The 23,678-nt window shown below is 50.0% G+C and overlaps 1 protein-coding gene across 3 annotated transcripts in view; it reads right to left on the bottom strand.

Moving 5' to 3' along the window:
* The window catches only part of KHDRBS1 (KH RNA binding domain containing, signal transduction associated 1), a 36,959-nt gene extending 27,366 nt beyond the window's left edge, over positions 1-9,593 (bottom strand). For all 3 annotated transcript variants that reach the window (XR_008434857.1, XR_008434856.1, XM_053964727.1), the window contains exon 1: positions 9,268-9,593. Coding sequence is in view for 1 of the 3 variants with exons in the window: in XM_053964727.1 (XP_053820702.1) it covers positions 9,268-9,565 (298 nt within the window). In the remaining 2 variants the exon portion in view is untranslated. The remainder of the gene's footprint in view (positions 1-9,267) is intronic.
* Positions 9,594-23,678: the final 14,085 nt, after the last annotated feature.

Here is a 23,678-nt window from a genome sequence, read left to right as displayed (position 1 = left end):
AGAAAATCCTCATTCCAGGCATTTCTGAGTGAATAAAAATGAATTTTCCTGTTTTCCCAGCATCTGCTGGGAGAACACAGCCTGGATTTCCCTCCTCAGGGGGAATAAAACCACAATTTTTATTTCAAGGCCAACAAATCCCGCCTAAATCTGGAGTCAATCCCTCGTTAACGACGCCAAATTAGTGCTGAGCCTTTGGTCCAACAGGAAAAAAACAAAAAAAAAACCCCCAAATTGATCCCATCATAAACATCCACCCCAAAAATCCTCATTTTAGGTTGTTTATCAAGAGAGGTGAAAAAAAAAAACCAAAACAACAACAACAACAAAAAAAAACCAAATTGATCCCATCATAAACATCCACCCCAAAATCCTCATTTTAAGTTGTTTATCAGGAGAGGAGAAAAAAAAAAACCAAACAAAAATTGATCCCATCAGAAACATCCACCCCAAAAATCCTCATTTTAAGTTGTTTATCAGGAGAGGTGAAAAAAAGCCAAGAAAAAAACCCCAAATTGATCCCATCATAAACATCCACCCCAAAATCCTCATTTTAGGTTGTTTATCAGGAGAGGTGAAAAAAACAAAACCACAAATTGATCCCATCATACACATCCACCCCAAAAATCCTCATTTTAGATTATCAGGAGAGGTGAAAAAAAAAAACCAAAAAAAAAACCCCAAATTGATCCCATCATAAAAATCGACCCCAAAATTCTCATTTTAAGTTGTTTATCAGGAGAGGTGAAAAAAAAAACCAAAAAAAAAAACCCCAAATGCATTTCAGCAGCAAACCCATGGCTTGTACATTTAATTCCTGAGCCTTTTCCAAAGGAAGGAGACACTTCCCAAGGTGATAATTAACCCAAATAAAAGATAATTAACCCAAAATTGTCCACAGCACTGGGATTGAGCTGGGCAGTCTGCTCAGGCAGCATTGCCACCACAGCAGCTGCAATATTTTGTAATTCCAGGGATTTTTGGCCGGGCTCCCAAGAGCTGCGTGCAGCCGGGGAGAGCGAAAACCCGCGCCGCCGCAATTGGCGCCCAACGTGGGGCCGAGGCCTCGAAGACGTTGGATATTTGGGATATTTGGGATTTTATCTATTAGGGATCATCCAAGCAGGAATAAAGGGTCACCACCACCCTTGTGAACAACCCCTGCCCAAAAAAAAAATAATTCCAACCTCAAGGAAAAATCATTAATCATCTCTGTTTTAATTATATTTTTTTTTTTGTTATGGGATCAATGATATAAATTGGGTTTTAGTTGGAAGATCTCCCAGCAGCCCCTTGGCCCCCTCACAAAAGTGTTACCAAAAGAATTAAATCCAACCTCAAGGAAAAATCATCAAATCATCTCTATTTTAATTTTTTAATGGGATCAATGATATAAATTGGGTTTTATTTGGAAGATCTGAACACAGAACTCTGAGATTTTGCTGGGGCCGCAAACCATGACACAGAACTTGTGCAAAAAAAGCTGAATTTTGTATTTCTACTCCCAGCAGCCCCTTGGCTCCCTCACAAAAGTGTTACCAAAAAAATTAAAATGACCAAAAAAATTGAATCCAACCTTGAGGAAAAATCATGAATCATCTCTATTTTAATTATATCTTTTTTTGTTATGGGATCAATGATATAAATTGGGTTTTATTTGGAAGAGCTGAACACAGAATTCAGGGATTTTGGTGGGGGCTTAAACCATGACACAGAACTTGTGCAAAAAAAGCTGAATTTTGTATTTCTACTCCCAGCAGCCACTTGATTCCCTCACAAAAGTGTTACCAAAAAAATTAAATCCAACCTCAAGGAAAAATCATCAAATCATCTGTATTTTAATTTTTTTAATGGGTTCAGTGATATAAATTGGGTTTTAGTTGGAAGATCTCCCAACTCCCCACAAAAGTGTTACCAAAAAAATTTAAAATTACCAAAAAAATTAAATCCAGCCTCAAGGAAAAATCATCAAATCATCTCTTTTTTTTTTTTTTTTTTGTTATGGGATCAATGATATAAATTGGGTTTTATTTGGAAGAACTGAACACAGAATTCAGGGATTTTGCTGGGGCTTCATTGTGTCTTGGGATCAAAGCATGACACAGAAATTGTGCAAAAAAAGCTGAATTTTGTATTTCTACTCCCAGCAGCCCCTTGATTCCCTCACAAAAGTGTTACCAAAAAAATTAAATCCAACCTCAAGGAAAAATCATCAAATCATCTGTATTTTAATTTTTTAAATGGGTTCGGTGATATAAATTGGGTTTTAGTTGGAAGATCTCCCAGCAGCCTCTTGGCTCCCTCACAAAAGTGTTACCACGACTCCTTAATTTTCAAAATTAAAAGAAATCTCTTGAATTTTACTGTAAGAAGTGATTTTTCTGAAAGTACAAAGCAAAAGTAAAAAAAAAAAAAACAAACCCTCAAGTTCACACGCTGCCAAATTTATAAAATAAGACAAAAGAGGTGCCTTGGTTCGTTTTATGGAGGTTTTTTTTTTTTTAATTTTAGCTGCAAGAACCGAGCAGATAACCAAGATTTGGAAATTAAATGTTGCACTGGTTGCCTGGTTAAGGATAACTTAAAACCCTTAAATAATTCCTGAAAAATGCACCCTGCAGACAAACAAGAAATGCTTTTTTTACACACACACATCCAGAATAAAAACACCCACAAATGTCCTTGATAAAATTAAACGGAACTAATTAATGACAGTTCAATTAAAATGAAATCAAGACGGGGATTTTCTGCCTCCTGAGAACCTCTGCAAAGCAGGAAATCCCAGGTCACAGCCAGCGAAATCCATTCCTGCCTCCTGCCACAGCTGCAGAAACATCTGGGAATTGGGCTGGGAGCGCCACAGGGAATTGAGAAATTGGGGAAAACAAAATGAAATTGAGGAAAACGAAACGAAATTGAGGAGAATGAAACAAAATTGAGGAAAACGAAACAAAATTTTAAAAAAGCGGCAGCAGCAGCTCCAGGCCTTGAAATGGATCATAAAATATAAGGGAGGAGGAGGAGCAGGGGAATTCCAAGCTCTGGGAATTCTAAACCCTGGGAATCCCAAACCCTGGGAATTCCAAGCTCTGGGATAAAATTTTTGCATAAAACAATTCCAGGCTCTGGGAATTCCAAGCTCTGGGAAATCAATTCAATTCAAGCTCCTCCAAGCTTTGGGAATTCCAAGCTTTGGGAATTCCAGGCTCCTCCAAGCTCTGGGAATTTCAAACCTTGGGATAAAACTTTTGCATAAAAGAATTCCAGGCTCTGAGAATTCCAAGCTCCTCCAAGCTTTGGGAATTCCAAGTTTGGGAATTCCAAACTTTGGGAATTCCAGGCTCCTCCAAGCTTTGGGAATTCCACGCCCTGGCAATTCCAAACTTTTGGGAATTACAAGCTCTGGGCATTCCAGGCTCCTACAAGCTTTGGGAATTCCAAGTTTGGGAATTCCAAGCTCTGGGATAAAACTTTTGCATTAAACAATTCCAGGCTGTGGGAATGCCAAGCTCCTCCAAGCTTTGGGAATTCCAAGTTTGGGAATTCCAAGCTCTGGGAATTCCAAGCTCCTCCAAGCTTTGGGAATTCCAAGCTCTGGGAATTCCAGGCCCTGGGAATTCCAAACTTTGGAAATTACAAGCTCTGGGAATTCCAAGCTCCTCCAAGCTTTGGGAATTCCAAGCTCTGGGAATTCCAGGCTTCTCCAAGCAGAACCTCCTCCATCCATCCCTGCTTCCCAGCTGGTTTGATTTCTCAGGAAGGGGAAGCAGTTCCTGGCCAATTTCCATGAATTTGGCAATCCTAATCCCACTGTTCCCACCCCAAAACACCCCCCAGCCTGGAATTGCAGCCCGGGATTCCCGGGCGGGCAGCTCTGCCTTTGGGGCTCTGAGGGCACTGCCTGGAGAAGGGGCACGGGGAGGGAAAGGTGAGGGTTGGGATGTGGCACAGGTGGGAGAAACTCCTGGAGGGCACCGGGAACAGAAATGGCCACTGAGGTGGGAACGGGAATGGCCACAGCTCTGGGAACGGGAATGGCCACAGAGGTGGGAACGGGAATGGCCACTGAGGCGGGAACGGAAGAGGCCACAGCTCTGGGAATGGCCACTGAGGTGGGAATGGGAATGGCCACAGCAGCAGGAATAGCCACAGAGGTGGGAATGGGAATGGCCACTGAGGTGGGAATGGGAATGGCCACAGCTCTGGGAACGGCCACAGCAGCAGGAATGGGAATGGCCACAGCTCTGGGAACGGCCACAGCAGCAGGAACAGGAATGGCCACAGCTCTGGGAATGGGAATGGCCACAGAGGTGGGAACGGGAATGGCCACAGAGGTGGGAACGGGAATGGCCACAGAGGCGGGAACGGAAGAGGCCACAGCTCTGGGAATGGCCACTGAGGTGGGAATGGGAATGGCCACTGAGGTGGGAATGGGAGTGGCCACTGAGGTGGGAACGGGAGTGGCCACAGCAGCAGGAACAGGGATGGCCACAGAGGTGGGAATGGGAATAGCCACAGCAGCAGGAATGGGAATGGCCACTGAGGTGGGAACGGGAGTGGCCACAGCAGCAGGAATGGGAATGGCCACAGCTCTGGGAATGGCCACTGAGGTGGGAATGGGAATGGCCACAGAGGTGGGAAGGGAAATGGCCACAGCAGCGGGAACAGGGATGGCCACAGAGGTGGGAATGGGAATAGCCACAGCAGCAGGAATGGCCACAGAGGTGGGAACAGGAGTGGTCACAGAGGTGGGAACGGGAATGGCCACAGCAGCAGGAATGGGAATGGCCACAGCTCTGGCAATGGCCACAGCAGCGGGAATGGCCACTGAAGTGGGAATGGAAATGGCCACAGAGGTGAGGAAGGGGAATGGCCACAGCTCTGGGAACAGCAGCAGGAATGGCCACAGCTCTGGGAATGGCCACAGAGGTGGGAATGGGAATGGCCACAGCTCTGGGAATGGCCACTGAAGTGGGAATGGGAATGGCCACAGCTCTGGGAACAGGAGTGGCCACAGCAGTGCCAGCAGTTGAGAACATTGCCACGGCTGAACAAAATAGAAGTTGAAAAGCGCAAAGTGAAGCGGTTTCGGAACAATCCAGCCTGGGACAGCTGGGGACACTGGCAGGTGGCCGTGTGGGGGCAGGATATCCACTGGGAAGGACAGGGAAGAGGGAATCTCCACCCCAGGAGAGCCTGGGCTCCACGGGCGACGAGCTCCAGGGTGACCCCCTCACTTGCAGTGACCGCAGCCCTCTGTAATCCCTGTTTGTGCCCCAGGAGCCACCACCCCCCGTGTGACACTGCCACCCAACCCTTCCCCAGGAGCACACAGCCTGGGTCTGGCCTGAATCCAGCAGGGAATTCCCTGGGGGAACCCCTGGCTCCTCCAGCTGCTCCTTCCTGCTCTCATTCCCACCCCTCCCGGGCACCCCACACCCCTGGGAAGCTCAGCTCTTTTCCCTTGGAGTTTCTCCATGAAATAAAACCGGCTAAAATTCCCAAAAAAACCCAAAAACCCACACCTGGCTAACACACGTTTTCCCAAAGCAGGGAAGCAGAGAGGGCTGTGCCCTTCACACCTCCCCTGCTCTTTCCACAGCATAAACCTAAAGGAAAAAAAAAAAAAAAAGATTTTCTTGTTCCTGTGGAAAAGGAAGGTCACACAGACTCCAAATCCCAGGAGGGAAACAAGGATTATATCTGAAAATGCAAGAAATCCCAGTTTTCAGTTTCTCTTTAGGGTAACAGAACCCTCAGAGTCCATGGAATCAATAAGAATCACATCACTGCCAGTGGAAAAAAAAAAAAAAAAGCCAATTTCCTCTAAAAACACAGAAGCACCACAGTATTTTGGACAAGTTGAAGATGTTGTTTGAAAAGAAATGAACGCAGAATTCCAGCAGGGCTCCCTCCCCGAGGCAGGCAGCCTGAGCAACTTCCACTTCTGGGAAGGAAAAAAAACCAGAATGAGAATTGTGCTGACCCTCAGGATGGTTTCTGTGTCTGGAAATCATTTTGCTGCAGTTGTGCATCACAGCTTTGGCCCAGACTGAAATTCCAAGGAATCCAGAGTGCTCCGGGCAAAAAAAAAAAAAAAAAAAATTCACCTAAACTCATAATTTGACCTCCAATTCTTCCTAATTGTTTTCCTGCTCAGCTCACCCTGAGCTGGGATTGGGAATGCTCCCCCCCCTCCAAAAAAAAAAAAAAATTATTTTCAAAATCCTCACAGCTGGAGCTGCTGCAATTTTACATCCCCCAAAGCTGCCAGCGTTAAATGAATAAATTAACGAATAAAAAAAGCCTCGTTACACCCCTCGGGTGAAGGAGGCTTTGCAGGATGTGGGAATTTGCAAACTCCCTGGGTTTCCTTGGGCTGGGAGGAGTCAGGTGAAGAATTTGATTTATCAACGCCACGGAACCGATGGAAAATGGGATTACAAAACTCATTTATTTCCAGCAAGGTGCTGGCGGGTGAAGGGTTGTTTGCACAATGGGACAGGCAGCAATTCCCAAGAATTATGAATTATTCCCTGCATAAAACGAGCTCCTAAAAGCTCCAGAGCTGCACCAAAACTCTGCATTGTTAAGCCCCGAGAAAAAGAAATAAAATTAAAAAAAAAAAAAGCAGGAGGAGAAATAAATATTTTTTAAAAAATCCAATTGATAATTAAAAATTATTGATTAAAATAACTTAAAGAAATTATGATTAAATAAATTATGGTTAGTCATTACTAGATAAATTATTATTAAATTTAATAAAATAAAATTTAATAATTTAATCAATTAAAATAATTTTAAAATTCTAATGATTTTTTAAACCCCAATAAAAATTATAAGAATAAATATAACAATGAATATAATAATATAATAATGTCTATAATTATATAATACATAATAAAAATAAATTTAATATATAATAACAAATATAATGGGAAATATTATAATAAATGAAAAATGTGACAAATATGATAAATCTAATGATAAAATAAATCTAATAAATATAATGATATAATAATAAATAAAATGATAAATATAATGGGAAATATAATAAATCTAATGATAAATGTGACAAATCTAATGATAAAATAAATCTAATAAATATAATGATATAATAATAAATAAAATGATAAATATAATGGGAAATATTATCATATAATAATTATAATGAATAATATAATGATAAATATTATAAATATTATAAATATAATGAAAAATATAATAAAAATATAATAAAGTATTATAAAAATATTATTAAAATATTATAATGGATATAAGAATAAATATAATAATAAATATAATGAGAAAAAAATAATAATGGTAAAAATCACGATAAACAGAATGCTAATAAATATGACAACAACAATTTTCAGAGCAGGTGGAAAAAATGAAGCAGCAAGAAAAGCATCGGTGGAGGTGGGACCGGAAGAGCTCCTCGCTCCGGGAGCCCCCCAGCTCCGCACCGAGCCCCGAGCGCAGCCCGCGAACGCCCGCCCGGGGCCGGTGGGAACGGGGCAGAACCGGGCAGGGCCGGTGGGAACGGGGCAGAACCGGGCAGGGCCGGTGGGAACGGGGCAGAACCGGTGGGAACGGGGCAGAACCGGGCAGGGCCGGTGGGAACGGGGCAGAACCGGTGGGAACGGGGCAGAACCGGGCAGGGCCAGGGAGAGCAAGGGAGAACCAGGCAGGGCCAGGGAGAACCAGGCAGGGCCGGGCAGAGCCAGGCAGAACCAGGCAGGGCCAGGGAGAACCAGGCAGGGCCGGGCAGAGCCAGGCAGAACCAGGCAGAGCCAGGGAGAGCCAGGCAGAACCAGGCAGAACCAGGCAGGGCCAGGCAGGGCCAGGCAGAACCAGGCAGGGCCAGGCAGGGCCAGGCAGGGCCAGGGAGAGCCAGGCAGGGCCAGGGAGAACCAGGCAGGGCCAGGCAGGGCCAGGGAGAACCAGGCAGGGCCAGGGAGAACCAGGCAGGGCCAGGCAGAACCAGGCAGGGCCAGGCAGGGCCAGGCAGGGCCGGGCAGAGCCAGGCAGAACCAGGCAGAGCCAGGGAGAGCCAGGCAGAACCAGGCAGAACCAGGCAGGGCCAGGCAGGGCCAGGCAGGGCCAGGGAGAGCCAGGGAGAGCCAGGCAGGGCCAGGGAGAACCAGGCAGGGCCAGGCAGGGCCAGGGAGAACCAGGCAGGGCCAGGGAGAACCAGGCAGGGCCAGGCAGAACCAGGCAGGGCCAGGCAGGGCCAGGCAGGGCCAGGCAGGGCCGGGCAGGGCCAGGCAGGGCCGGGCAGAGCCAGGGAGAACCAGGCAGGGCCAGGCAGAGCCAGGGAGAACCAGGCAGGGCCAGGCAGAGCCAGGGAGAACCAGGCAGGGCCAGGGAGAGCCAGGGAGAGCCAGGGAGAGCCAGGCAGAACTAGGCAGAACCAGGCAGGGCCAGGGAGAGCCAGGCAGGGCCAGGCAGAACCAGGCAGGGCCAGGCAGAACCAGGCAGAACCAGGCGGGGCCAGGCAGAACCAGGCAGGGCCGAGCTGCACAGCGCTGGGCAAGGACAATCCCGGGCACAGAACAAAGAGCGCCGCTGCCATCCCTTCCTCCGCCGGCCTCCGCATTTCCAGCGGGGGGGGGAGAAAAAAACCCCAAACCTCAGTGCCTCCACCCCCTCCCTGCTCCTCAAGGCGCTTTTTGAGCTCCTCTGTCCCTCAGGGGTGGAAGCGCTGCCCTGATTTCGGCTGGTTTTTATTACCAACAGCTGTTGCCGAGCTGCGTTTAACTCATGACTTGTCGCCAAAGCAGGTCACCAGAACGGTCCGAAGGGACGTTCCATCCCACCCCAAAAAGCTGCGAGGAGCTCGGGGACGGCGTAAGGAAGAACCGGGCACCGCTTCTTTTCTACTCCCTCCGAACATCACAATTAGCACCAGCGGATTTACTAATTGCCACCGCATTTTACCTCAATTATTAAACTTGAATAATAAAATTATTATTAGAAAAAATACCGCCACGTTTTATTTCAACTATTAAACCCACATAGTAAAATTATTATTAAAAAAAAAACAACCTATTTCATTTCAGTTATCTCAAGGGGTTTGATTCTCCTGTCCGGCTGAGGCCACACCACACAATGCAACATAAAACCACCAATAAAACACGCACTAAAACTCGCGGCTCTGCGGATTCAGCTGCGATTACCCAGGGAAATAAATCCATCCTTTCCCTCCCGCACGGCCACCGGGACCCGCTGCCCCGCCCGTGCCCGCCCCGCCGGGGTTCCCGGTACCTGCGCTGAGGAGCTGCATGGCGTGCGTGAAGGACGGGTCCAGGCTGTCCTTCTCGGCCATCAGCTCGGGCAGGTACTTGTTCTCAGGCTCCATCTTGCCGCCCACCATAGCGGCCGAAGCACCGGATCCCCCCGGCCCTGAGGCCCCGCCGGCAGCGGCCCCACCGGGCGGCGGCTGCGCTCCGCTGGCGGCCCCGCGGGGCCCTCCGCCACGGGGCGGCCGGCGCGGAGGCGGCGCGCGGCCGCCGGGGCCCTGTCCCCGAGCTAAACGACCGGCGGGGTCGTCACGGCGCTGCATGAGGCGGTGCCGCGGAGGGGAACGCGGGGCCGGGCCGGGGACGGCGGCGGGAGCGCAGCGGCCACACCGCCCGCGCAGCGCCCGGGCCGGAAGTGCCGCGGAGGAAGCCCCGCCCACCCCCGTTGTGTGTGTGTGAGGGGGGAAGCCGCCGCGGGAGCGCTGCGCGCATGCGCCGCGCGCTGCCGCCCCCGCGGGAATGGCGCGCTGCCGGTGGTGTGAGGGGAGCCGTGGGAGCGGGGGGGTGATGGAGGCAGGGAATCGTGGATGTGGGAAGAGAGTAACTCATCCACGCGGCGCTGCCGTTGGAATCCCTAAGCCGCGTCGCTCAGCGCCTCTAAAACTCCCATCACCTCCCCGAGCAGCCCCTTCCGATGTCTGGCCGCCCGGACGGCGGAAAAAAAAAAAAAAAATCTAAATATCTGCTGTGAATCTGCCCTGTCTCAGCTTGAGGCCGTTTCCCCTCAGTTAGGCCACTCTTCACACAGCAGAGAGACCGGCCCCACCTCACCACAAGCTCCTGGCAGTTTGCACCTTGGCTTTGGCAGTGCTTGTGGAGAGCAATGAGGTTCCCCTTAAGACGAAACCCAGCTGCCTCAGCCGCTCCTCACAAGGCATTTTCTTCGAACCTTTCACGAGCCTCTGAGGGGCCCAGAGCTGAACGCAGCACTCGAGTAAATAGAACCATAAAAATCAAAGTTGTGAGAGACCCGATGCCGGCATGGGGAGCGCGGGCGGGATTCGAACCCGCGGCCACACGCGAACCGCCGACTGCGGGACTCGAACCGGCGGCTCTGCCGGGACGGCGGCCCGGCTGCGCCGCGCATGCGCGCTCCGAATTCCCGCCAGGCGGCGGCGCTGAGGCGCGGGAAGGGCCTGAGGGGGCACCGGCACCGGCACCGGCACCGGGCCATGGCGACCGGGACTTTGGCCTGCTCGGATCACAGCGCTGCGCTGAGGTACAGGGGTAGTGCCGCTGTGAGGGCTCAGCGTGTCCCCCCCCCGGCCTCCAGAGGCCGGCAGGGCCTTGGCAGTGCCCTGTGGGAGCTGAGCCTTCCCCTCGCTGCCCTCACGGTCCTGTGGGGCACGGCTCGCTCTGGGGTTAAAACCCTCGGTGTCCCTGAAGGACGAAGCTGCTCGTATCAGGTGGTGTCACACAGTGCTGAAGAAGGAAAGAAAAGAGCCCAAAGGCCTAAATTTATGTGACTCCAGTTACGACTTTGCAGAGCCATTAAACCCAGCAAAGTGTCACTGAGCAGCTTCTCTGTGTATTTGGAGGGACAAAGGTTTGCTGGTTCCTTTTTTCTCACCCTCAGTTTTGCCCCTTCATGGATGATTCTTCGAGGTTCTTTGCTGATGGGTTTGGGCAAGGAGTTGGACTTGGTGGCCCTTGTGAGTCCCTTCCAACTCGAGCTATTCCATGACTCTATAAATGCAAGAAGTCTTTTTTGCAGGGGTTTCTGTTACTGTGTGTGGAGGCAGCAATTCGCCAGCATAGACACATTTCCAGTTGCTTAAATCAGTATACAACACGGCCCTCTATTAATAATTCCACAGTCAGAGCAAGGGAGATGGGAAGACAGCAGCTTTTATAATTGGGGAAATCACACATCTCCTCCAGCCTGTGCAGGGAACAAGGGATCCTTGTTTATCCACCTCTCCCTGAGCTGTCACCCGACGCTGGGGCCACCGCGCTGGCTCCATTCGGCGGCCCCAGCTGGCTCTGAGCGGGTTCTGGCACCATCCCAGCAGGACTGTGCCGGGGAGCAGCCTCCCTTTTCCAGGCGGGATTGATTACACTGGCACACCTGGCCACACAGGGGTGTCACCCCGTGTCCCCCGGGGCTGCCAGGATCCGAGGCACGGAGTGCCGCGCTCGGGCCGGGAGCGGGGCAGCGGATCCGCGGCTCAGCGATTTCCCGACCTTTCACCGGGGGACGCGGCTGGGCGCCCCAGCGCTTCCCCGTGCGTCCTTGACCCAGGAACCGGTTCCCGGATCCCGGTCCCTGATCGCGATCCTCGTCCCTGGTCCCGGTCCCCGATCCCGGCCCCGATCCCAGTCCCGGATTCCTATCCTGGCCCCGATCCCGATGCCTGGTCGCGATCCTGGTCCCCGATCCCGATCCCTATCCTGGCCCTGATCCCGGTCCTCGGTCCCTGATCCCGATCCTAGTCCTCGATCCTGATCCTGGTCCCCGGTCCTGATCCCCGATCCTGGTTCCCAATCCCGGATCCCTATCCTGGCCCCCATCCCGATCCTGGTCCCCGATCCATTCCCCAATCCTGGTTCCCGATCCCAGATCCCTATCCTGGCCCCGATCCTGGTCCTCGGTCCCTGATCCCGGATCCCTGTCCCCGGTCCCTGATCCCGGTCCTGGTCCTCGATCCCCGATCCCGATCCTGGTTCCCGATCCCGGATCCCTATCCTGGCCCCGATCCCCGGTCCCCGATCCCTATCCTAGCCCCGATCCCTGTCCTTGATCCCGGTCCCGGATCCCTGTCCCCGATCCCGGATCCCTGTCCCCGATCCCTGTCCCCGATCCCCGATCCCTGTCCCCGGTCCCCGATCCCTGTCCCCGGTCCCCGATCCCGGTCCCTGTCCCTGGTCCCTGTCCCCGATCCCCGATCCCGGTCCCGATCCCCGATCCCTGTCCCCGGTCCCTGTCCCCGATCCCGGTCCCCGATCCCTGTCCCCGCTCCCGGATCCCTGTCCCCGATCCCTGTCCCCGATCCCGGTCCCCGGTCCCCGGTCCCGGTCCCGGTCCCGCCGCGCGCTCCGGGAAGCGGAAGCCGCGGGAACCCCCGGGAGGACCGAACCACTGGCCGCGGTGGGGAGGAGCGGGCTGTACCACTGCGCTAGCGGGTGGGGGGGAATGCTGGCGTGGAAGGCTCCGTGTGCACGTGCGGCCAGAGGGCCGGTCCAAGTGCGCGGGGGCTGCGGGGGGGTGGGCGGGACGTACCAAGGGTGACTGGGGACGGTCCGTGCCTGGTCAGGGCGAGCCGCCCCCGGGCCATACCAATGCCCAACGCGGGGGGGACAGGCCTGTACCATAGGGCATAAGGGGGGGTTGCTGTAAAAGCAGCGGGATGGAAGGAGCCGTTCTCCGCTACGTGGAGAGGGGGCACCTCCCGCTAGAGCGAGTTGCTCAAGGTATTACCTAACCTGGCTTCCAACTATGCCAAGCTCGGGGCATTCCACAACTGTGCCAGTGCCTCGCCGCGCTCACAGGGAAGAATTTCCTCCTAGTACCTAACCTCTATAGTTCCCTGTCTCGCCACTGCGGTTCGTGACGAAGGATCCCTCCGGTTTCCCCGCAGGCCACTGCAGGCACTGAAAAGTGCTGCGAGCTCCTCCCGCAGCCCTCCATTCCCGGCTCTTCCCCCCTGCCCGCCTCGAATGGACGCGCCCAGCGCGCTGCCCCGGGGCGGGGGCGCGCGTGGGCGGACCGTACCACTGTGCCGGCCGTGGGTGCGAGGGGCGGGAGGAGCGCGGCCTGTGCGCGAGGAGCCGTGTGGCGGCGCGCGGGCTCTCGGTGTCTCCGGCCGGACCGGGCCCAGCGCAGCCCCAGCCCCGTCACGGGCCCCGCCGCCCGCCCGCGACCCTGCCCGACCCCGCCCGGCCCCCGGCCCGCTCAATGCCCAGGGTGAGCGGCCAGCCGAGGGGGCTTCGGGGGAACCCAGGGGACCGGGGGGGGCTGGAGCCGCCGCCCCGGGAGCTGGGCAAAGAGAGGAATCGCGGGTGTTGCTTGGCGAGTTCGGAGGGGATTCCCTGCTCGGGGGGAGCCGCTCTGGCCTGGAGAGTCTCCTTAGGCGCTTGTGGGTGGTTTGGAGGGGCTTTGGTGCTCCTGGAGACGCTTTGGGAGGCTCTCGGGGTCGCAGGAGGCTGAGGGTGCAGGAGGCTCCCTCTGGGTCGAAGGGCTCGCTTGGAGGGGGGTTTGGGGGTCCATGAGGGGCTGCTTCGGGGAGTCCTTCCTGTTGTGGAGGAAATTCCCGGCCTGTGGGGATCCTGCGGGGCTTTGAGGGCTCCCTGCGTGCGAGGAGGAGGTTCAAACCTCTGGGGTCCCCCCCCTGTGCTTGGGGGGCTGCTCTGGGGGTCCCCAGGGGCTGCCTGCTGACCTGCAGCTTTGGGGGTCCCTTCTCCCTGCAGGGATGGTTTTTGGGGGGGTTCTCCCTCACCTGTGGGATGTGGGGGGGCTCAGGGCTCCTGGGGGTCCCCAAGCCCCCCCTTGCAGCCGGTTTTTGGGGGGATGTTCAGGAAGGGAGGGCATTCCCTGGGGGATGGAAACAGTGGGGGGGACAGGGTGGAATGTGGGGTTTGTGCCTGGCTTTGGGGGGAATTTGTATCTGGATTTTGAGGTTTTTTACCTGGCTTTGGGGGGAATTTGTATCTGGATTTTGAGGGTTTTTTACCTGGTTTTGGGGGGAATTTGTATCTGGATTTTGAGGGGTTTGTGCCTGGCTTTTGGGGGGAATTTGTATCTGGTTTTTGAGGGGTTTGTGCCTGGCTTTTGGGGGGAATTTGTATCTGGATTTTGAGGGTTTTTTACCTGGTTTTGGGGGGAATTTGTATCTGGATTTTGAGGAGTTTATGCCTGGTTTTGGGGGGAATTTGTATCTGTTTTTTGAGGGTTTTTTACCTGGTTTTGGGGGCAATTTGTATCTGGATTTTGAGGGGTTTGTGCCTGGCTTTTGGGGGGAATTTGTATCTGGATTTTGAGGGTTTTTTACCTGGTTTTGGGGGGAATTTGTATCTGGATTTTGAGGGGTTTATGCCTGGCTTTTGGGGGAATTTGTATCTGGATTTTGAGGAGTTTATGCCTGGCTTTTGGGGGGAATTTGTATCTGGATTTTGAGGGTTTTTTACGTGGTTTTGGGGGGAATTTGTATCTGGATTTTGAGGGGTTAGTGCCTGGCTTTTGGGGGGAATTTGTATCTGGTTTTTGAGTTTTTTTTACCTGGTTCTTGGGGGGGAATTTACCTGTTTTTTGAGGGGTTTGTGCCTGGCTTTTGGGGGGAATTTGTACCTGGCTTTGGGGTTTTTTACCTGGTGTTGGGGGGCATGTGGAGCAGTGTTTTGAGGGGAGGGGTGTTACTGATTGCTGTGTGGATGGGGGACCAGTTTGATAAAAGCTGGGGATTTTTTTTTGGGGGGGGGGGTGGGAAAGGGAAGCCTCGAGGTGGTCTGCAAAGGGTGAAGGTTTTTTTTTTTTTTTTGTGTTTAGGGCTGGAAAAAGCTGGCATTTCTCAGGCTGGAGGGGGAGCAGGAAAGGAAGGGTGTCCAGGATGTGGTGGTTTTCCTGGGGTGGGAATTGGGGGCAGGGCTGTGGGGCCGGTTTGTCTGCATAAAGGGCTGCCCCTGTGGGATTTGGGGCTGGGAAAAGGGGGGAGCCGATGGATTCTGGGCCAAGCAATGCCTCGGGAAAAGTCCTGGCGTGGCCCAGGGTGCTGCGAGTGACCCGCGGGAAGGTCTGAGTCAGGGAGGGGCGGATTTCTGGGGAATGTCAGCTCGGGGCGTGCTGGGGGGGTTGAGAAGGAGCTGAGCTTTGGGATTTGGGGGATTTGGAGCACAGGTGAGGCTGTGGGGAAGTGCTGGAAGTGGCTTCCTTCCGTGGCATGATGGTTCCTGGGTGTGATTAGTCACCATCTGCGTTTTCTCCCGGGGCAGTGTGTGCTCGCTGGTTTCGGGGTGAGGAGGAGGAGGAGGAAGGCAGAAATTTGGCTTTGAAAAGCTCCTGTATAAATGGAAACTCGCCTCGAAACTCCCCGAATGAACCAGGCAGGGTCTGACTCAGAACTGCAGTTAGAATTTAAAGGAGAGAGGGAAAAAAAAAAAAAAAAAAAAAAAAAAAAAAAAAAAAAAAAGAGAAACCCACCACTAGCAGCAGCCAGAAAACTCTGTCTCCTTATGACTCAACATGTAGAAATACTTGGATTTAATCAACTCAGCTGGAGTTAAGGTAGGAGTGTGGATGCACAGCCAGGAATGTGGGTCTTACTCAGGGTCTAGTTGTGATTTTTTTTTTTTTTAAAACACCTTATAAACTTCAGTGGATGAATTCCCTGCAGAGATCCATCCTGCTCTTCCCCACTGCAGTGCTCGGAGCTCTCCCCGTGTCAGGGCAGAGCTCAGGGTGCTCCCCTGGCTCCTGCCAGGACTTTGCCCCCTCTGGAATTCCAGGTCTGTTACCTGTGGAGCAGCCCAGAGCCGGGTGATTCCTGGAAAGGCTCCAGGAGGGGGATGCAGAGCTGGGAAAGGAGCTCTGGGGGTGCAGGGCAAGCAGGGAGCTCCTGCAGGAGTGCCAGGAGTGGCTTCACACTGACAGTGCCTTTAGAGGTGGGGCAGGAATTCCCTGTGAGGCGATGGGGATGGAATGGAATTCCCAGAGAAGCTGTGCAAGTGCCCAAGGCCAGCTTGGGGTCACCTGGCAGGGCTGGAGGTGAGCCATGCTGTGATCCCAAATGATGTTTGTGGATGCTGGGAGGGGAAAACCCGATTTCAGCGCTGCTGCTGCCCTGCTGGGGGCTCGTGGTGCCTCCGGGTTCCTCTGGCAGCTGGGGATTCAGAGCAGCTCCGTGTGAACCTTGCAAATCAGCCCCCGTGCCTCGGAGGTTGCTCTTTTTGGGCCAGCTGAGAGCTGGAGCACCTCTTAAATAAGAAATATCAAATCCCCTTCGAGTGCCTGTGACCCTGGTATCATCTCCCGGCTTTTTGCTGACCCTGAGGGGCCAAAGGGGTGCGGGATGTCCTTTCCCAGCTCTCCGGCTTGGCTCCACTCGGGTCACTGTTACTTGGTAGCTTTTTGTTGCTCCTTGTTTTCTCTCTGTGCCCTCCTAAAAAGTTCGGCTCTTTGCTCTGGCCCTGAAAACCGAGCTGTGCCCCTGAGAATGGGCTGTGCCTGGGAACAATTGGCACTTTGTGGCCGGGCAGTGACATTTATCAGTCAGCCCCAGGCTCAGCTGTCAGCCTGGTTTAACTCCTCGGCTCCAAACCGAGGCGTTTTCCCAGCAGAGGTGGATGGAAACTCAAATTAGGGAGATGAGCAAGGTGCAAGTGACTCAACTCTGCAGCTTCTGTGTTTTCTGTGTGATTTTTGAAGTTGCTTTTAAGTCCTGCTCGACTCGTTAATGGGGTTTTGGTGTTGGGTTTGATATTTCGTGTGAGAATATTTAGGCTGAGCTGTTGATCAGGCAGGACCTTGTTTTCAAAGCCCAGCTTAGACAACTCAGCCTTCTGATTTTTAGGAAAGACTTATTGATGTTGCAAACAAATTTCTGAAAGTAATTTTTGATTTCACTCGAATATAATTCCGTGGCTTAAACAGGATTGTAGCTCAAGTTTTAATTTTTTTTTTTTTTTCTTAGCAGAGCCTTTTGCTTTTGACTTCAAACACTTTTAGCAACTTGGACTTCAAACACTTTTAGCAACTTTCAACTTTTTGGGCATGGAATGCAAATACCATTCAAACACGTCCTTTAAAAACTTAAGTGATGGGTGGGGAAGGTGTTTTTTTAAAAATAATCCCAATGTCAGAACAGCATTAACAGGGAAAAGTCTGAAGCACTTTCCTGGAAGAATTGTGGCAGTGTCCAGCTATTCCCAGTGTTCCCAGGGTGATTTTTTTCCCCGTTTAGGGAATGAGCTTTGCCTCAGGGCTGTCCTCCCCCCCTGGGGGCAGGTGACAATTGTCACCATTTCCTGACGGTGTCACTTGTCACTCGAGGCTTCTTTGAGCTTCTTGTTCCTGCTCGGGCAGATCCCTATCTGCTGCCACAGAGGAAACGAGTGAGTCACCCCAGAGCTTGGCAGCGAACTGGGAGGGAACTGGGAGGGAACTGGGAAGGAGCCCGCGGGGGTGGACAGGGTGGAACAGTGAAATTTTTTTGACCTCACCCCTCTCCGGGGCACGTGTCAGTCTGAGCAAGCTTCCTTCAGCCAGGAGTTCATCCAAAACCATTGAATTCCAGGTTTTTTTTTTTTTTTCTCCTTGAGAGGATATTTTAGAAAAAGATCTTTTGTTTTGGCTGATTTAAGGCTCGTTTTGGAGGTCTCTGGCTTCTTTCACGTGGAGAATGTTGCAGGTGAAATATTTTGGCAGTGTAGGGATAGAGAGGGGAAACTCAGCGGAGAATTTTTAGGAAGGGGAAGTAAAACCTGGCAGGAAAAGCCAAAATCCTGAGGCAGGATGGAAGTTTGATGGTGCTGATTTCACGTGTGGAAATTCCGGAGATTTCATGGAAGAGGAAAATCCAGCAGCTCATGAATTCCACGTGGATCCTCCCTTAGAGGAACAAAATGATTTGGGATTTGCTCGAGGCCTTCCCCAAGGATCCTTTTAATTCTGAGTAACAAATTAGCAGGGAGTGCTTGTTGCATCCTGTGCCCTGGGGCGTTGGAAAGGGGATCCCGGTGACCTTTCCAGGGGGATCCTGGTTCTGCAATCCCTGCAGGCTGCAGCTGTTCTGAGCTGTTCCTCTCCCTCCCTCTCCGTGTGGTTTTGATGGAACTGGGAATTCCTCACGGTGTCATTCCTTGTTTTCCCTTTACCCTGGGCTGCTGCTGGGATCTCACATTTAGGAATCCTAAATTCATCGTGGCTGTTTGGGATTTCACTCCTGTCGAGCCAGGAATTCATTTCTCCCCTGGTCAAGTTGTTACCTTGATTAATTTATGCTGCTTAATGCCTGCCCTTTCCGTAGCTTTCCAGCTAATTTTTGCCCATTTGAGAAGAAATTCCTCTCAAATTTACCTTGGGTCAGGCTGTGAGCGAGGGGAGGAAATCCTGGCGGGATCTGTGTGTGTGTGTTCAATTAGAAATATCCCAAAATCCCTCCCACCTGCACGGGTGGCACCTGGATTGGGCAGAGAACACCTGGATTGAGGAGAGAACACCTGGATTGGGCAGAGAACACCTGGATTGGGCAGAGAACACCTGGATTGAGGAGAGAACACCTGGATTGAGGAGAGAACACCTGGATTGGGCAGAGAACACCTGGATGGGGCAGAGAACACCTGGATTGGGCAGAGAACACCTGGATTGGGCAGAGAACACCTGGATGGGGCAGAGAACACCTGGATTGGGCAGAGAACACCTGGATTGGGCAGAGAACACCTGGATTGAGGAGAGAACACCTGGATTGGGCAGAGAACACCTGGATTGGGCAGAGAACACCTGGATTGGGCAGAGAACACCTGGATTGGGCAGAGAACACCTGGATTGAGGAGAGAACACCTGGATTGGGCAGAGAACACCCGGATTGGGCAGAGAACACCTGGATTGAGGAGAGAACACCTGGACTGGGCAGAGAACACCTGGATTGGGCAGAGAACACCTGGATTGAGGAGAGAACACCTGGATTGGGCAGAGAACACCTGGATTGGGCAGAGAACACCTGGATTGAGGAGAGAACACCTGGATTGGGCAGAGAACACCTGGATTGGGCAGAGAACACCTGGATTGAGGAGAGAACACCTGGATTGGGCAGAGAACACCTGGATTGAGGAGAGAACACCTGGATTGGGCAGAGAACACCTGGATTGAGGAGATAACACCTGGATTGAGGAGAGAACACCTGGATTGAGGAGATAACACCTGGATTGAGGAGAGAACACCTGGATGGGGCAGAGAACACCTGGATTGAGGAGAGAACACCTGGATTGGGCAGAGAACACCTGGATTGAGGAGAGAACACCTGGATTGGGCAGAGAACACCTGGATTGAGGAGAGAACACCTGGATTGGGCAGAGAACACCTGGATTGAGCAGAATTCCCTGGTGACACCGCCAGGAGCTCCCTCCCAGCTCCAGGAATGTTCATTCCCAGCTCTCTGTCCTGCTGGGTCTCTGCTCTTCCTCCTTGGGTGCTTCTGCTCCCTTTTCCAGCCCGGCCTCATCATTTTTTTTTTTTTGCTTCCTCTCCATGCCTTATCTCGCTTTGTGACTAGAAAATCCCAAGGGTTAATTGGCTGAAAAACCCATTCCTTGTTTGCTGCTGTCCACAGACCTGGTTACAATTTATTCTCATTGGGGTTTTGAAATGCAAATCTACTTTTTTAAGCATTTTTTTAAAATGCTTACTTGGGAAAAATCAGAAAGTGTAGATAAAAGGTTTTAATTTTCTCAATGAGAAGCCTGATTTTTCTTTTTAAACTCAATATCTGTCAGCAACCCAAACTTTTAAAATTAGCCTTGCGTGCTGCATCAACTCCTTATCCTGCTGGAAATAGCTTTTTTTTCAGGCTTAAATACCGTGCTTTAGTAAAAACACATTTTTAATCACTCCTGAGCTAGGAGCTAATTAAATACTTCAGGAATATTCCTTTGGGAAGGGGAGCTGGTGTCATTCCTGGTTTTCAGAGGAGCTGCTGACTCCTTGCCACTCTCTGGAAATGAAATATTCCACTTGTTGATGGCTTGGTAAATTGTTTGTACAACTGCCTTTTAAAATAACTGGGGTGAAATTCCCTCTTTGGTTCGAAGAATATCCAAAACGAGCCTGATTGGATACAACTTCCAGGGCAAAACCAGCTCTGGATGAGGCTCTTCCACCCAAATCTGAGGGGAGAAAACCTAGCAATGGAGGTTCTCCTCATTTTGCCGTTAAATTATTCATAAAGCCATTTTTTATTATCCTAATTGGGCTTTCACCTCTTTAATTGTCTGTGCTGTGTGAGAGAGTGAATTGATAAATGCAAGGACTGCAGTGTGATGTGTTCCCCGTCCCGTGGATGAAATTGGGAATTTGAATTTCAGTCCCTCGGAGCAGGAGCTGCCTTGAGGTCAGGGGGAGGTGATTGAAAACAGCTTTTCCCTTGCCTCTGGCCAGCTAATTAATATCATTTTTGGCACTGAAAGCTCTACTTCGAGGCCATGATTGCTGCTCTTTGGGTGATTTTTGACTCGATGGCAGCGAAAAAAGGGCTAATTTGGTGGTGCTTAATTTGCCTGTTTGAAAGTGAGGAGCTCCTGAAACACTCCTGGGGGTGGGTTTTTCCCTAATTATCCTCACTCCAGTGTGCCACCTTGACCTTCCCACTCCACTTTTGGGTTGGTGACTCCTGCCTGCAGGCTGGGATTTTAGCCAGCTGATTTCCACCTTTTTTCCCCCTCAAAAAAACCCCAAAAAAAAAAAAAAAAAAAACCCAAAAAACCAAAAAAAAAAAGAAGCACCAGCAGCTTCATTATTTTTAAAAGCCACGCTGAAAATTTCATATTTCTGATTTGAGGTACTTTGGGATAACTCTCGTTTTCATCCCCTTGAATTTCATTACTTTGTTCCATCCTTTATTGCTGAAATTCTGTGTTTTGAATTCTGGCTTTTCAAACTGAGAGCTGTGGCTGCCTTTAAAGCCCAGGTCTGTAAATAGAGATAAGGCAGCGCATAACCCCAAGTTATTATGGTTATAACTGAAATAATTGAGAATAACTAAAAATTATTGCTGCTAAATGACCATTTGGCCATCACTTTGATGGATTTCTGGGGGGAATATTTCGAGTTGGGTGAAATTTATCTGCTAGCAGGATGTAGAAATACATGAAAAATGGATTCTATTATATAATTTTATTTATGATAGCCGTACTTCTGCTCCTGCTGCTGGTTTTGTTCAGAAAATAGAGCCCCAGCAGGGCTGGTTTTGATGGATTTGGGATTAATCCAGGCAGGTGGGGCTGTGCCCATGGCATTTCCAAGGGTGTGCTTGGCTTTGTGCTGTTTTCTGGTAACTCCAGGACGCCTCGCTGGCGAGGGGAGCACAGAATTCCTTATCCTTGGTGGCTCCAGGAGCAGGAATTACAACAAATCCCAAGAGAATATTCACAATATTTGTCATTAGGCCTCTCAGGATTTCTGATTTATTGGTTTTTTTTTTTTTTTTTTTAATGATTATTTTGAGTTTTCTGGGGTGGGTGAGTGATGGGGACAGAATCCACCAACTTTTCCTGCTGTTTTTTCCCCATTCCAGGTGTTCTGTTGGAGGATACTTGGCACAATATTCCAAGAGAATATTCACAATATTTATTCTAATTTATTGTTTTTTTTTTTTAATGATTATTTTAATTTGAGTTTTCTGGGGTGGGTGAGTGATGGGGACAGAACCCACCAACTTTTCCCACTGTTTTCCCTGATTCCAGGTGATCTGTTGGAGGATACTTGGCACAATATCCCAAGAGAATATTCACAATATTTATTATTAGGCCTCTCAGGATTTCTGATTTATTGGTTTTTTTTATTTAATGATTATTTTAATTTGAGTTTTCTGGGGTGGGTGAGTGATGGGGACAGAACCCACCAACTTTTCCTGCTGTTTTCCCTGATTCCAGGTGATCTGTTGGAGGATACTTGGCACAATATCCCAAGAGAATATTCACAATATTTATTATTAGGCCTCTCAGGATTTCTGATTTATTGTTTTTTTTTTTTAATGATTATTTTGAGTTTTCTGGGGTGGGTGAGTGATGGGGACAGAATCCACCAACTTTTCCTGCAGCTTCTCCCCAATTCCTGGTGATCTGTTGAAGGATACTTGGCACAATATTCCAAGAGAATATTCACAATATTTATTATTAGGCCTCTCAGGATTTCTGATTTATTGGGGTTTTTTTTTAAATGATTATTTTAATTTGAGTTTTCTGGGGTGGGTGAGTGATGGGGACAGAACCCACCAACTTTTCCCACTGTTTTTCCTGATTCCAGGTGTTCTGTTGGAGGATACTTGGCACAATATCCCAAGAGAATATTCACAATATTTATTATTAGGCCTCTCAGGATTTCTGATTTATTGGTTTTTTTTATTTAATGATTATTTTAATTTGAGTTTTCTGGGGGGGATCAATGATGGGGACAGAATCCACCAACTTTTCCTGCAGCTTCTCCTCAATTCCAGGTGTTCTGTTGGAGGATACTTGGCACAATATCCCAAGAGAATATTCACAATGTTTGTCATTAGGCCTCTCAGGATTTCTGATTTATTGGGGTTTTTTTTTAAATGATTATTTTAATTTGAGTTTTCTGGGGTGGGTGAGTGATGGGGACAGAACCCACCAACTTTTCCTGCTGTTTTTTCCCCATTCCAGGTGTTCTGTTGGAGGATACTTGGCACAATATCCCAAGAGAATATTCACAATGTTTATGGTTCAGGACTCTGATTTATTGGGGTTTATTTTAATTTGAGTTGCTCTGTGGGGGAATCACTGACAGGGACAGAATCCACCAATTTTTCTCACTGTTTTTTCCCCATTCCAGGTGTTCTGTTGGAGGATACTTGGCACAATATCCCAAGAGAATATTCACAATATTTGTCATTAGGCCTGTCAGGATTTCTGATTTATTGGTTTTTTTTTTTTTTTTTTTTTTAATGATTATTTTGAGTTTTCTGGGGTGGGTGAGTGATGGGGACAGAACCCACCAACTTTTCCCACTGTTTTCCCTGATTCCAGGTGATCTGTTGGAGGATACTTGGCACAATATTCCAAGAGAATATTCACAATATTTATGATTCAGGACTCTGATTTATTGGGATTTTTTTTAGTGATTATTTTAATTTGAGTTTCTCTGGGGTGGGATCACTGACAGGGACAGATCCCACCAACTTTTCCTGCTGTTTTTTCCCCAATTCCAGGTGTTCTGTTGGAGGATACTTGGCACATTTTTAAAAATTTGAGTTTTCTGGGGGAGATCAATGATGGGGACAGATCCCACCAACTTTTCCCCCTGTTTTCCCCATTCCAGGTGTTCTGTTGGAGGATACTTGGCACATTTTCTAAAATGTGAATTTCTCTGTGGGGGATCACTGAAGGGGACAGATCCCACCAACTTTTCCCACTGTTTTTTCCCCATTCCAGGTGATCTGTTGGAGGATACTTGGCACAATATCCCAAGAGAATATTCACAATATTTATGATTCAAGACTCTGATTTATTGGGATTTTTTTTAGTGATTATTTTAATTTGAATTTCTCTGGGGTGGGATCACTGAAGGGGACAGATCCCACCAACTTTTCCTGCTGTTTTTTCCCCAATTCCAGGTGTTCTGTTGGAGGATACTTGGCACATTTTTAAAAATTTGAGTTTTCTGGGGGAGATCAATGATGGGGACAGATCCCACCAACTTTTCCCCCTGTT

Source organism: Vidua chalybeata, chromosome 25, assembly GCF_026979565.1.
Source record: "Vidua chalybeata isolate OUT-0048 chromosome 25, bVidCha1 merged haplotype, whole genome shotgun sequence".
Taxonomy (NCBI): domain Eukaryota; kingdom Metazoa; phylum Chordata; class Aves; order Passeriformes; family Viduidae; genus Vidua; species Vidua chalybeata.
The sequence above is the reverse complement of the archived record's forward strand: the minus strand, read 5'-3'. Positions and strand labels throughout refer to the sequence as shown.